This window comes from Botrytis cinerea, chromosome 7 (genome assembly GCF_000143535.2).
Source record: "Botrytis cinerea B05.10 chromosome 7, complete sequence".
NCBI lineage: Eukaryota > Fungi > Ascomycota > Leotiomycetes > Helotiales > Sclerotiniaceae > Botrytis > Botrytis cinerea.
In genome coordinates, this window is record NC_037316.1 from 1,185,544 (window position 1) to 1,198,463 (window position 12,920).

The 12,920-nt window shown below is 45.3% G+C and overlaps 2 protein-coding genes across 3 annotated transcripts; both read left to right on the forward strand.

Moving 5' to 3' along the window:
• The first annotated feature begins 249 nt into the window (after positions 1–249).
• On the forward strand, positions 250–5,052 carry BCIN_07g03300 (hypothetical protein). Its single transcript, XM_001558533.2, has 4 exons — positions 250–637; positions 690–780; positions 827–4,033; positions 4,084–5,052. Exons 1-4 carry the CDS (start codon positions 459–461, stop codon positions 4,699–4,701), a joined length of 4,095 nt encoding a protein of 1,364 aa, XP_001558583.1. The 5' UTR covers positions 250–458; the 3' UTR covers positions 4,702–5,052.
• A 928-nt stretch (positions 5,053–5,980) lies between these two features.
• BCIN_07g03310 (hypothetical protein) lies at positions 5,981–11,424 on the forward strand. 2 transcript variants are annotated; one of them, XM_024693979.1, is made up of 4 exons: positions 5,981–6,933; positions 6,998–8,305; positions 8,389–8,431; positions 9,008–11,424. In XM_024693979.1, the coding sequence occupies exons 1-4, from the start codon at positions 6,837–6,839 to the stop codon at positions 10,179–10,181; spliced, it is 2,622 nt and encodes an 873-aa protein (XP_024549769.1). In that variant the 5' UTR covers positions 5,981–6,836; the 3' UTR covers positions 10,182–11,424. The 2 variants fall into 2 exon arrangements, with proteins under 2 accessions (XP_024549769.1, XP_024549768.1); XM_024693980.1 differs by having other exon boundaries at positions 8,389–11,424.
• The last annotated feature ends 1,496 nt before the right edge of the window (positions 11,425–12,920 follow it).

Consider the following 12,920-nt stretch of genomic DNA (forward strand, 5'->3'; position numbering starts at 1 on the left):
CAGGCCTAACGATTGTTCCAATTCGCACCATACAATCGCTCCCATAGTAGTATATGTGACTACCATATAGTTATACGGTTTACCTAGGTAGCTTAGTAAAGAGACTCTGCATTGTACACAAACTATCTATGAAAGAAATCCGACACAATCATTTCGTCGCAGGCTCTAAAAGATAGAATTCATTGGGCGATCAGTGTCGTGAAACAGTCATGTGATTCAGAATTTAGGGATGAGCCGTTGACGCGTGGGGACAACCAAAACAATCATACAGCATCACTAAGTTTACGAAATTTAAGACTTCGGCCCATACTCTCATGACCACCACAACGCAAATCGCCCAACCTTCGATTAATGCTAATAGCTTACAAAGATATGATCCTGCCATCTTCCAAGTAATTAATCACGTCAATATATTCGGTACTCTATAACACGACGCGCTGTTTTGAACAGCAGCAAAAATGACGGCAATGCGACCAAACAAACGATTGCCCGTAGGGTCGAAAGGATGGATAGAAGAGGAACGATCAAACGCGCTGGAGCTTGCGGCAACAGAGGCAGAGGAGTTTACATTTGCTGCCAGGAATGAGATTGATTGGTTAAATGAACACATGGCCGAGATATTCAACAAGAATCAAGTGTATGTAAACAAACCTGGGACATTCGGCACCCGCTGACCTTACGCCCTTTAGGAACGTTGCCGAAATATTTAAAACGCCGGGGAAGTTACGTGGGAAGACACCTAGAACAGCTAGGAAACTGAATCAATTGGAAGTGCGCGCAGTATGTCTACCAAATGTACGTAGAGATTTAAACTAACAACAACCAGCCATTATCCGATGTCTTTTCAGCAACACCACAAGGAGCCCCAAGTCCATTCAGACAAGCACATCACGAACGATCACCTCCAAAATTCCGAGTAGCAGAGGACGCCCCGGCAGAACCTCAGGAGCAACCTACTCAACCGCAACCCACACCTTCGCGACCTACGCCTTCACATCGTCCATCTAGCTCCGGCACTGCGCATAGCAGTGTTCAGCGCAAATCTTTCATCAATGCACTTGATTCTGGTTATTACGGAAGTCAGCTTGAGGAGGCGACGCAACCTAATACCCAACCTACCGAACCAGCACCATTCGCAACAACTCCACCCCGACCACTCACACCCCGAGAAGATACAATCGACAGTGAAGGCAATGAGGATATTGCAAGTAATGCAGGCAGCATAGAGGATGAAGAAGGCACGCCCGAGGACAAGAAAGCCCCCGTCGAAGAGATTCCAGTCACAGATTTAGAATCTGAAGAAAAACGAACTGTCGAGGTCTCATTTCAATCTGCACGAGAACGTTCGCCAATAGCGGCCACTATTGAGGTAGAAGCACAGACGGAAACAGGGACAGAAGCTCAACAAATTGAGGCTGTAAAACAAGACAGGGAACCAAAAAACGAAGATCAGATCATGGGCGAAGTCGAGTATCCAAATCTCGAGTTACAGCCTCATGATCAGAGCTCAGTCCATTCATCACCGGAAAAGCGCCCACAACATAAATCTCCATCTGGATCTCCCTCAAAGGCACAATCTCCATCGAAAGAGCCCTCGGCAGAACCACAATCTTCGCCATTTGCCCGACAAGATGACCGACAAGATGAAGACGAGCAGATGGATGATATTCCTGATGCTCAATCTGCTTCAGATGGATCAAGCCCCATACGCCCGATTTTCCGCAAAAGCAGTTTGAATTTTGCTTCTCTACCTGCGCGAGATTTATCCAAGAAAAGTCTCGGACATCGTACTTCGCGTACTAGTCACTATGGTCGGCCTACGGGCGGAAAGAGTCTGGGCAACGTTAAAGAAGATCTCGCAAACAAAAACGAAGATGAAATGGACGTTGATGAAGGGGTCGAGTCGACTGGACGGGAAGAATCTGAAGCCGAAACATTACTGGCACGTATTCACAATAAAACATCGACACAACGTCTTCAGGACCAGATCAGTAAGCTTGGTCAGTCCCAGCCTACAACCAGACCTGCCTCGAAATCTCTTGTAGGTGGCATAATACCCTCACGCCAGTCGATACAAGCGACTCAACCTCCAACGCCACAACATAAAGAGAAAGCATCGCCACCGTCAAAAGACAAGTCCTTCGCGACCCCAGGTGCCTTCCCCGAAGATGAAGATAGCTGGATTGGACCTCCAACAACAGCCTTGCAGGAAAAGTCGATTTTCAGCCCTCGCCCAACCATTTCCAAGAATCACACTGCAGATGTGATGGAGAGCGTGCGTGGCAAAGAAACTGTCAGTGGATCAGAATTCAACGTTCCCGACAATGAAGATGAAGGAAAGCAAACATCACCGATCCGGGACACCAATGTGAGAGGTCTAACTAAATCTATTTCAACTTCATTCATCTCCTCGCCCAAGAGAGCAGCTGGGTCACAAAGTCCTAACAAATTGATCTCGGTCTCTAACCCAAATCTTCCCATTAATGCAATCGATGAGGATTCTACGACTCCTCCAAAGTCTCCACCCAGAACTCTTAGGGGAAGTCCGTTAAAGGTCGCGAAAGACAAATTTTCATCGATTTTGAAATCAGGAAAAACTTTATTTGCAAGTAGCGCGGCTGCAAGTGCCGAAGCAAAAATTGAGACTCTATCATCATCTACAAGAATTTACCAAAACAATGTGCCTTCCTTTGAAGACGTACTTCAAAATGAGAATAACGATGCGGAAGTCTCGTATCCGAAAATGGATATGCGTTTCAATGATTCGTTTCCCAATCGTATTCAAAGTCCTGTCAAAGCTACTACCCGTAAAACTAGAGCCTCTACTGAAAAGGAAGAGAAACGTAAAGAAGAGGCCGCTAGAGAGGCTAGAGAGGCCAAGGAAGCCAGAGAAGCGCAAAAGATGAATGATCAATTAGAGAAAGCACGCATGAAGGTCAAAGAGGACGCACGTGTTTATCATCAAGAGCAAGAGCGAGCGGCAGCCATGCAGAGGGAATTAATCTCCCGAAAAGAGCAAGAGAAACAGGCCAAGACGAGTCAGGTTGAAGCGCCAAAGACAACTCGAAGTAGCCCACGAAGAACGAAAGCTCAATTAGAAGCGGAGGCCATAGCATCTACAGCTTCATCTGCCAATACGTCTTCTGGCAAGGATACTGATATGACCGATGCACCAGCATCAATGCCACCGCCTTCTATTCCAAGACCAAAATCTCAAATTGGGCGACCACAGGCTAAACGGCCATTAAGACCAGTGAAAGACGCTGCTCCCAAAGCCAAGGCACCAGCGACTGTGATACGTGTCGACACTGGCTCCTCACGTGGTCAGCAATATCATCCATCTAATACGACACTTGCAGCAACCTTGGAACAGTCCTTACAATCTTCCCAAGGCGGACACCTACGAAATAAAGCTAGCTCTAGTTCGCTACAAAGCAAATCCTCGAATAACAGCTTCAAGGCGCAAGCTAACAAAGCTCTAGAAGCAGCTGCACGAAAGAAGGAGGCGGATGAACTTGCTGCTCAACAAAGAAGGGATGCAAAGTTGGAAATGGAACGCCAGCGAGCCGCTACGAAGGAAGAGCAAAGGCGACAGAATGAGCTAACTATTAAACGTGACCAAGAGCGTCAACGGGAGCAGCAGAAAGAAATCAGTCTTAGCGAGGCCAATAAAAGAGCCATCGAAAGGGCGAAGCAGAAGAGAGCTCCTCCACCAGCTATTCGACCTCAACAAAATACCGATCAATGGCTCGAAAAATCATTGCCACCAGTTCCACTTCAAAGAAATGATCTAGGCGGACAAGCAAAAGCTGCCCGTATGAACACTGCCAAAGCACCCCCGAAGAGACCTTTGCTGGAGAACAATGAAGAGGTTGCTCGTCCACCCGTTCAGCGAAATGCTCCTTCAAATCACGGTGATCCTCGCACCAAACGTCAAAGGACCAACGAGTATCTTGATGAAGAAGATGAATTGACTGAGTCTCATCCAAAAATGACTGCTCCCCCAATTCGTCAATCCAGTATTCGTCCAAAGGTAAGCCTACATTCATGATCAATTCAATTTGTTATATTAACTTAAGACAGGAGATGCCCACAAAGTCGTTGTTTGCAAGCGGATATGCTCACGCTCCACCACCCGCTAATCTACAAAGGTCTACTATTGTTTCGCAACATCAGAATAAAATTGGTAATCCGATGGATATGACTCAGGTTTCTAAGGGAGCCATTCCATTTGCATCAAGCTCGAACGGACAGTCATACAAAACACCCGCACGTAATGTAAGCCATGCCTCGGCAAAGGCGGCAAAGTCTGCAGCAAAATCATCACCACGATACGAGAATGGAGAGAACATTGTTCTTCCCGAAATACCTAGTGATAGCGAAGACGATGACGATGAAGATGATGAGAAAGAGAAGAAAGCATTTCAAGGACTTGGCTGGACAGATTCTCCTGAGATTCGCAAACAACTGGCACTCCAGGAAACCATTGATCCATCTAAAATTTTCGGACGACCCCAAGCCTTGAACATGGAAGAGGTATTCGATAAAAGCAAGGATCGATTCCACAAATTTAGGGCAAGGACATCCAGTGCCAATTGGAGTGGATCTGATCGCCTCACGGAAGAGGAGGTGCGTAAGGATCTGGAAGGGAGAGATCGTGTGCGAAGGCAAGGTGGATGGAGTTATGATCCCTCATTTTAGGCTGCGCATCTCAGTAAGAAAGCACAGGGTCTCAACTATTGCTCAAGATATTTTCATGGCACAAGGGCGTGCATCCTTTCACATTTTGAGTATGGTGAACTATGTGGGAAATGTTATGGTTTTGGAATGAATTGAGTTCTTGATGAACGAGTTCTGTTGCTTGATTATGTTAGAGTCATGACCATCATGGATTGGCGATGGAGTATACTTTTGATTTTATCGGAGTTTGGGGGGGACAATAATAAATGAAGCGAAGATTAATCGTTCTCGCACAGGATTGGAGTAACTCGTACCGAAGTACACAAACAACGGAATATGAACAAGTAAAACATACAATTATATGTGGATATACTGTGGTGATTTACATGTGTGATGATGTGGTTTTATGCCTTCGAGATTTTTCTTTCTATGATGACTTATAAATGCAATAGTATAGTAGTGTATGAACTTTACTACGTCTGGTTGATGGGCTTTCTTGGAGGAATTATGTACCAGAGGTATGAAATTTGAGGCTATTCAGATTGTGTATTTATCATGCTCTAAAGTCATTGAATAAGGAATGTCTTCATTCCTACCGACCGACCAAAGATCCCAGATTGATAGACTGACCGCCTTCTATATTGGATTATCGATCATCGAGAAAAGGTAGTTACGAGCAGAAGGGATGAAATGGATATCCATACGAGTAGAAATCTAGGTTGCACCAGAAATAAACAGTATATGAAGCAAGGAACATAAACGAAGAGATGAAGAGATGAAGAGATGGAGAACTGGGGATACGACCTCAATGGTATCATCTGTTTCGGATATTTGTTTTGTCTCCATCATTCTCAATATATCTCTTCGACCACTGGACCTGGGTCCCACGAGATCTGCATCTGCATCTGCACTGATATGTCTACTACTGCAGTCTGGAATGGTCACTGCTTTCATGCTTCCCATAAGGATCATCGGTGGTGACATCGTTCTCGTATGTATGTATCTCGTTCTAGATGCTATCGCTACGTCATTTTTGTGGTGTTTCTGTAACGTCAAGGTTGAAGTTGGATTTTGCTGTGTTCATTGGGTGATTGTGTACCAGTAGGATATTTCCTAGGTAGCACACGCATTGGAATCTTTGATCTGATATGATACGGGCTTGTACTGACTTCTTTCCCTCTGCTGTATCTCTTGGCTCTTGATCAATGAGATACCTAGCAGGGCGATGAAAAGTGCCTGGTGATCATCTGATCTCTCCCTATGACCAGACAAAGCTCACACGATATAAAGTCCCTACCTAGGTAAGTCGATATCAAGGTCAATGTATATATTCACCGGCTGGGATGGATACCTATCGAGGCGTGTGTATGTACAGACACAGACATATTCTATGCACGAATATATAATATGAATGGTCGTGAATTGTCCAGTTCAATTGAATGCAGCAATGAGACAACGACAGGTAAAAGAAATATCACCCATTGCCTCGTATCTGTATCTGGTACCACCGTCTACGAAAGGAATCACTGTTTTCAGGGTCTTGGTCCGTGGATCATCGGCAATTATTTAGCCGCCTCCCTCCACCTTTACCTGCCTGTAAACAAATCCACAATCCACACCCAGCGCTTTCTACCACCCACCTCTACCTCTACCTCTGCCTCTGCCTCTGCCTCTGCCTCAAAAAAGCTATCACAAGCCGACGACAGTCCCTCTTACTACTGTTTGCTGCCAGTTTGGACGGACTGATACACACGCCCGTCCCGTCCTTTCATTTCAACTTCAGCATCGCCTGGATACCAAAAATAGACTTCCTTATCTGCTGAACAGTACCAATATTGCAGGATAGGTTGCGCACGCATTTCCACATACAGCCCACCTCGAGATTGATTAGGTCCTGGTCAATTTAAACAAACAGGGTAGCTGGGCCAACACAGGATCTTTTCCACTTCCTTTCGCTATCACAACCAAAACTTCAGAAGTCTTCGCAAATTCCAAGCCCCAATCTTCGAATGGGATACTCTGTGTAACCAATAAATCATTGTCCGCCACCAGGTTCAACAATCCAGTTCGTGGTTTCGTCTTGCAAAACACCAGAAACCTTTCCACATACGTTTTGGGATTTGCAACGGAATCTGGTCTGAACCGCCCCGTCAAACATGGTGAAGGCAGATTTCGATCGGGATTACTATGCTGATCTCGAGATCGAGCCAAGTGCTTCGATAAATGAGATTAAGAAACAATTTAGGAAACTTGGTACGCAACCCTCTCTCTACCTCAGTCTTCCCCGCGCTCAGGGCTAACCTTTTTCCCTTCACAGCTCTCGTGTACCATCCAGATCGAAATTTAGGAAAGGAAAGCGACATTACTGCCAAATTTCAAGCCATTCAATCCGCACACGAGGTTCTTACAGATCCGTCGGAGCGACAAAGATACGACGATGCTCGATCGAGGTTTAGATATACATCAGCTTCAGCTTTCAGATCTACGAAAGGAAACCCTTATTCAAATTATGGCTCCGAATTCCCTCGTCCGCCCAAACCGCCGCCGTATCGACCTAATAGAAATCCTCCCCCACAATCTGCTGGTGCTGCGAGATATTCGACTTTCACAACACCGAAACAATCCCCCAGCGCGGCGGCACAAGAAGGAGCCGAGGCGAGGAAAAGTACGTTCAATGCATGGGAGAGCATGAAGGGTCACCAGAAGACACCATCATCCGGTTACAGAACTGGTTCAGGCCCGACATGGAATACACCAAAAGCAGCACCCAAGGAGTACACTCCTCAGCCAAGTCGAGAAGAGAGCAGCTTTAGAGGCTTTAATGCACCTCCAAGAGCCAAGTCAGGCTTTGAAGACTTCACGTCTGACCCTCCACGCAAACCAAGTAATCCTCCACCTACACCGAAAAGAAATGGTTTCATGCCTAGCAACCCAGGAGCGGATGAGCCGTCTGCAGGTAAGGGCAATTACTCTACTTCTCGTGTCAATAGAAGCATGCCGCCACCACCGCCACCAAGAGATTCTCCATCATTCGAGCGGGAACGTGAGAAGGAGGATGTTCCACCAGATGCTCCACCAGTCAATCACAATACCCGTCCATCGGCAAAGACGAATGATCCTTTGCGACAATTCAGGGCTGAAGAAGAGTCGCCATACGAGCCTCGTATCAGTACACCATATGCCAATGCTGGAGGGGAGAAGTTTGATCCATTTGACGCAGCCAACATAGCAAGGTCCAAGAGTACTAGAGAGAACGTTGTTGAACCAAAAAGTCGAAAGCCTGTCCCACGTGCGGGATCTGATCCAAATTTACCCTCCCCACGTCCAAATGTTACTCCAAAGAGCAGCCCTCCCAAGACGACACATTCATTTGCATCTTCCCCTGATTCGTCGGATTCAGGTAATGGTCCAGAGATCAATCCCCAGAAACCACGGGTATTTGCCAAGCCTAGGAAACCTGCGCCAGCTCAAGAACAAAAACAGGCCGAAGAACAAAAACAGGCTCAAGAACAGAAACAGGCTCAAGAACAAAAATGGGCTCAAGAACAGAAACAGGCTCAAGAACAAAAACAGGCTCAAGAACAAAAACAGCCAGATATTGCTCCGCCAGGAACATCAAATCAAAGTAAGTGTGATTCTTGATGGGGCTTTAAATAAGGACGAAAAGTCTCAGCCTATAATGACCTATAGCCGCTAACCTCGTTACAGATGAAATTCCAGCCCAGGAAGAGCCTAAACAACAACCTTCAATGTATGATACATCTTCTAAGTACCCCGCTTCTGACTCCAAGGAGCCGCTCCATCATGTCAAGCATGCATCATTCCCTGGAACCCCTTCGCGTCCACCCCTTTTCAACTCCAAAAGCATGCAGGATGCATACAAAGAAAAGTACCCTGGTTCTTTTACTACTCCAAGAGAGCGTCCTACTGCATCACCTCTTAGTGGAGGTTCTCCTCGTCCTTCAGAAGGGTCTCAACCTGGAAATAAGGACAGATTGCATCGCAACAGCGATGGGTTTGCCAACAAACTGAATTCTTTTGAGGCTGCTCAACATAATCTTGTCGACCGATTGGTAACCAACAAGGAACGGGCTCAGAATTCTCGTCAAAATGGTCATGTAAAGCCTACCAAGAGTGTCAACCACCAGGCCCACAATGATAAGGCCACATATTCGTTCAAATCTACGCCAGCTGAGACTAGTAGCTTTTCCAAGAGGCCATGTTTTGTCACTAAATCTCAATCTGCATTTTCAGTTGGCGATTCACGTTTAAATTCATTGTTGTTGGATAAGTTAAATGCCCATGCTAATAGTAATTCTCATGATAGCTTCTCTATGAAACTGGATGATGAAACATTCTCTCCAACACGGCCAAAGATCAATACCACATTTTCATCCGAAGAGTGGCATGGAAAGTTTGAAGCTGGGGGTGATTATTTTGTACCAGAACGTAAGAGTACTCAGATCCCAGTTTCCTCCCATGTCCGTGCTCAGTCAGCAAGTCGTCCAAGAGGTCGATCTCCTGTTAAAAGCCGCTCCGCGGATTCGAAACCCTTTCCGGCATCAAGAGTCAATTCAGATACACCAATCGAATCCCCTGGTGGTACTAAGTTTTCTCCAGAGGATTGGGCAGAGAAATTTAAGCCTCAAACATTCGCTCCTCCGTCAATCCCGTCGCCTACTAAACCTTCTCTTCCTACACGAATTGCTTCTCGGAAACTAAGAGTGCCAATCGCTAAACCCACCGTTGGTTCTGCTGCGGTAGTTATCGAAGATGACAGCGCAGATGACAAGCCGCTCTTTACTGGCAGAAATCCTAAACCCCCAAAGCCCCCGGCTAGTCCAGATGCAATGGATGTCGATTCTCCTCCCCCAGCTACACCAGCTCCACCACCACAAGCTCCACCACCACAAGCTCCATCTCCACAAGCTGTACCGCCACAAGCTGTACCGCCACAAGGTGCACCGCCAGCAGCCCAGTCAACACAGGCTTCGCCGCCAAAGGCTAATGTTGGACTGAAGATTAACACCGACCAACTCAAGAGATCTGCAGCCCCATCACAATCTCCAATTGACGCAGAAGGCCTGGGAGTCGAATTTCATGACATGAACATTCAAGATCTTCTTTCTTCCCTTAATTTGCCAAAGCCACCCACTGTCCCAAAATATACTCACGAATCGAGCACGTCATTGTCGCAAGGTATATATTTATCGGCATTTACAGCTTATATGGGTGACTGGGATGTTTTTGCCAAGCGAATGTTGCTACATCTCCTCGCACGCAAGAATCAAAACGATGGGCTAGGATCAAATCGTTGGGAAAATCCTCAAGGTCTTGATATCTACAGACGTGGTCTCAAGGAGGATGGAGCAGTTATGAGTCACTGGGTTGCGGCGATGGCAATTCATGATCAAGCTATGAAAGAATTTGCTATTCACAAGGAGCGTTTCAACATAGCTGAGGGTCAAGAGAGGGAGAGGCCAAGAAAGAAGACACACTAATTTTAGTTCGCGAGCACTTGTTTAATAGTATTACTATTCTGGTGATAGTACACTCCGACTTTCTGTTATTTGCTGAGTATTATTTTTCTAGAGATGCATTAGGAAAAATGACGTGGATGTGATGGAGGAGGTTCAATAGATAAAATAAAAAAATGTGATGGGAGAGGATTCTGGTGATTAAATGGAATGGGTGCATTGGTTGGTGGACATGATTTGGAACAAATAAAAGGAATTCAATTGGTAGCATGGTCTGGAAGTTTTGGTTCTGGTTCGATTTCATTATTCACGTTGGTTTTATTAATTTGATTGATTGGCTTTTGAATGGCTTCGTTTCCAGATACCCCTTGGGATAAGGATGGATGAATGGATTGGCATACATATTAGGGTTATATTTTTCATCAAGGTGCTCGATGGGGCGAGAAGAAAGATATGATACGCACAGTCCAGGATGTTTCATGGAATGGATGAATGATTGGGATGAATGAATGAAATGAGAATATTGCATACAAACAGGCATACATACATATGAGACACGCCTTGGAACAAATAATCTTGTAAATTTAGTTGTTTACCTCTTTTTTAAGATTTTTTCTTTTGGAGTTCTTGTGGTGATTTTGGTTGTGGTGAGTGTATGAGTATGTAGGTGAGTGTGTGGATTGATGTGGTGACGCTCGCTTGATAGCTTGAGGTGATGATAGTATGATATTACTGTGGAAATGTTGATGGTTTTTGCATCGCGAAGAAAGACTGGTTGATGTAGCTGAGTGTAGAGTTTATTATCACAGTGAAGCGTGGGGTTGTAATGTACCGGTGTGTATCTGGGATTTGAATCATAGAAAGGAGAGAGGGTGAGAGGGAATGGAGAGGGTGTTGTGTGTGTGTGTTTGTGTGAGATCTTATTGTGAGTGGGGAGTTGGAGAATGGAGAAAGGGGAATGAGAAAGGGGAATGAGAAAGGGAAATGAGAAAGGGGGGAAAGGGAGGGGAAAGAGGGGGAAAAGGAGGGGAAATGGAAAGGGAAAGGGATGGGGAAGAAGATTGGGTGGTGATGGATGTGGGAGGTATATAGTCTTCTTTTGGGTTTGAGATGGTAGGGGAAGGAGAGGTGGGAGAGGTGGAAGGATTTGTACTAATAGAATAGTGTGATGGTGTGGTGTAGATTGTAGATTGTAGATGATGAATTATAAATTATGGAAAGTAGAACTAGATTTATAGATAAAACTAGAAAAATAACAGATCACGCAAATGTATTTCCAAATCAGTGAGAATCAGAGTAACAAGAGTGAGAGTGAAAATCCAAAGTTCAGAATCATTATAATACTTGAACGGAAAAGGTAGGAGGGGAATTGAGAGACTGAGAGACTGAGAGACTGAGAGACTGAGAGACTGAGAGACTGAGAGACTGAGAGACTGAGAGACTGAGAGACTGAGAGACTGAGAGACTGAGAGACTGAGAGACTGAGAGAAATGGCTAGATTGCGTGACGTCTTGGGAGTAAATAGAAGGTCGTGACTGGCTGGTTATCTATTGGAGGGGAAGGTGCAGCGGGGGAAATTCACTGGATGTATATGTATTATATTAAAGTAATGTGTTGGAGCAAGGGGAGAGGAGAGGAGATGGGAGGGGAGGGGAGGGGAGGGGCTTTGATATGGACTGGAGATTGGGAGATTGGGAGATGTGGAGATGTTGAGATGTTGGTGTTAGAGGGTGGATATAAATTGTTGGATGTGGTGTGTGAGATATTTGAGATGAGCGGCGGTCGATTGACTTGGGTAGATTTGAGTTGTTGAGCTGGTGGAGATGTGATAGAGTTTGGGAAGGGAAGGGAAGGGAAGGGAAGGGAAGGGAAGGGAAGGGAAGGGAATGAGTATTGAGGTATAGATATATGGTTCGTGTGTTTGTGTGTGTGTATGAATACACAAATTCAAGAAATATAGAAAGAAATGAATATAATATACTCAATGAAATGATATATACACCATAATCCATAACTCTTAATAGAATAGAATGGAAATCCAGCGCATCATTCAATCTGATTTAATTTCATCGGACTGGATCTGACGTGAGAATTTCCGTGGAGAATACCTTTACACCATTCGAAAAGATATTTGCACGTCCTTTTTTTTTTTTTTTTTTTGAATTCCAACTTCCAAGAACCCATTCAATCGGCTACTGGTTTGAAGGAAGCTAGAAGGGGTTTTAAGATCTGGTTTGTGGATTTGTGAGGGTGGGAGTTGTTTTTTTTTTCTTTTTCTTATCATCATCATCTACCTATATATCTCGGGGGGAAGGAGGGGTAGGGGGAGGGGGTAATTGAAATTGAGAATCTCGAACGATCTGAATAGAACGAGAAATGGGAATTACTAGGAGTATAGATTATATATTCGAATAAGACATTGCCATAATCCAGTCTATATCAATCATCCCAGGGCACTCACTATCTTACAGGACCCCGACGCTCAACCCAAATCCTGATTCATCCAACCCAGGTGTCTCTATCGCCCAACCCATCTCGAGAGCACGACTCAGAGGCGCGATGCGAGTGAGTGTGGCATTTGCGCGGCACGGTACTGCGCTCAGATAACGGATGGGGAAAGAATCCATCTGCTTCCAATTATCTTGTGCCGAGTAGGAAGAAAAGAGTATACTGGGTCCATCGATCACGATCACGATCACGATCATGATCCCACAGTGCCGTGGTGTGATAGCGGAAGACACATGACCACAATGCGAATCAACC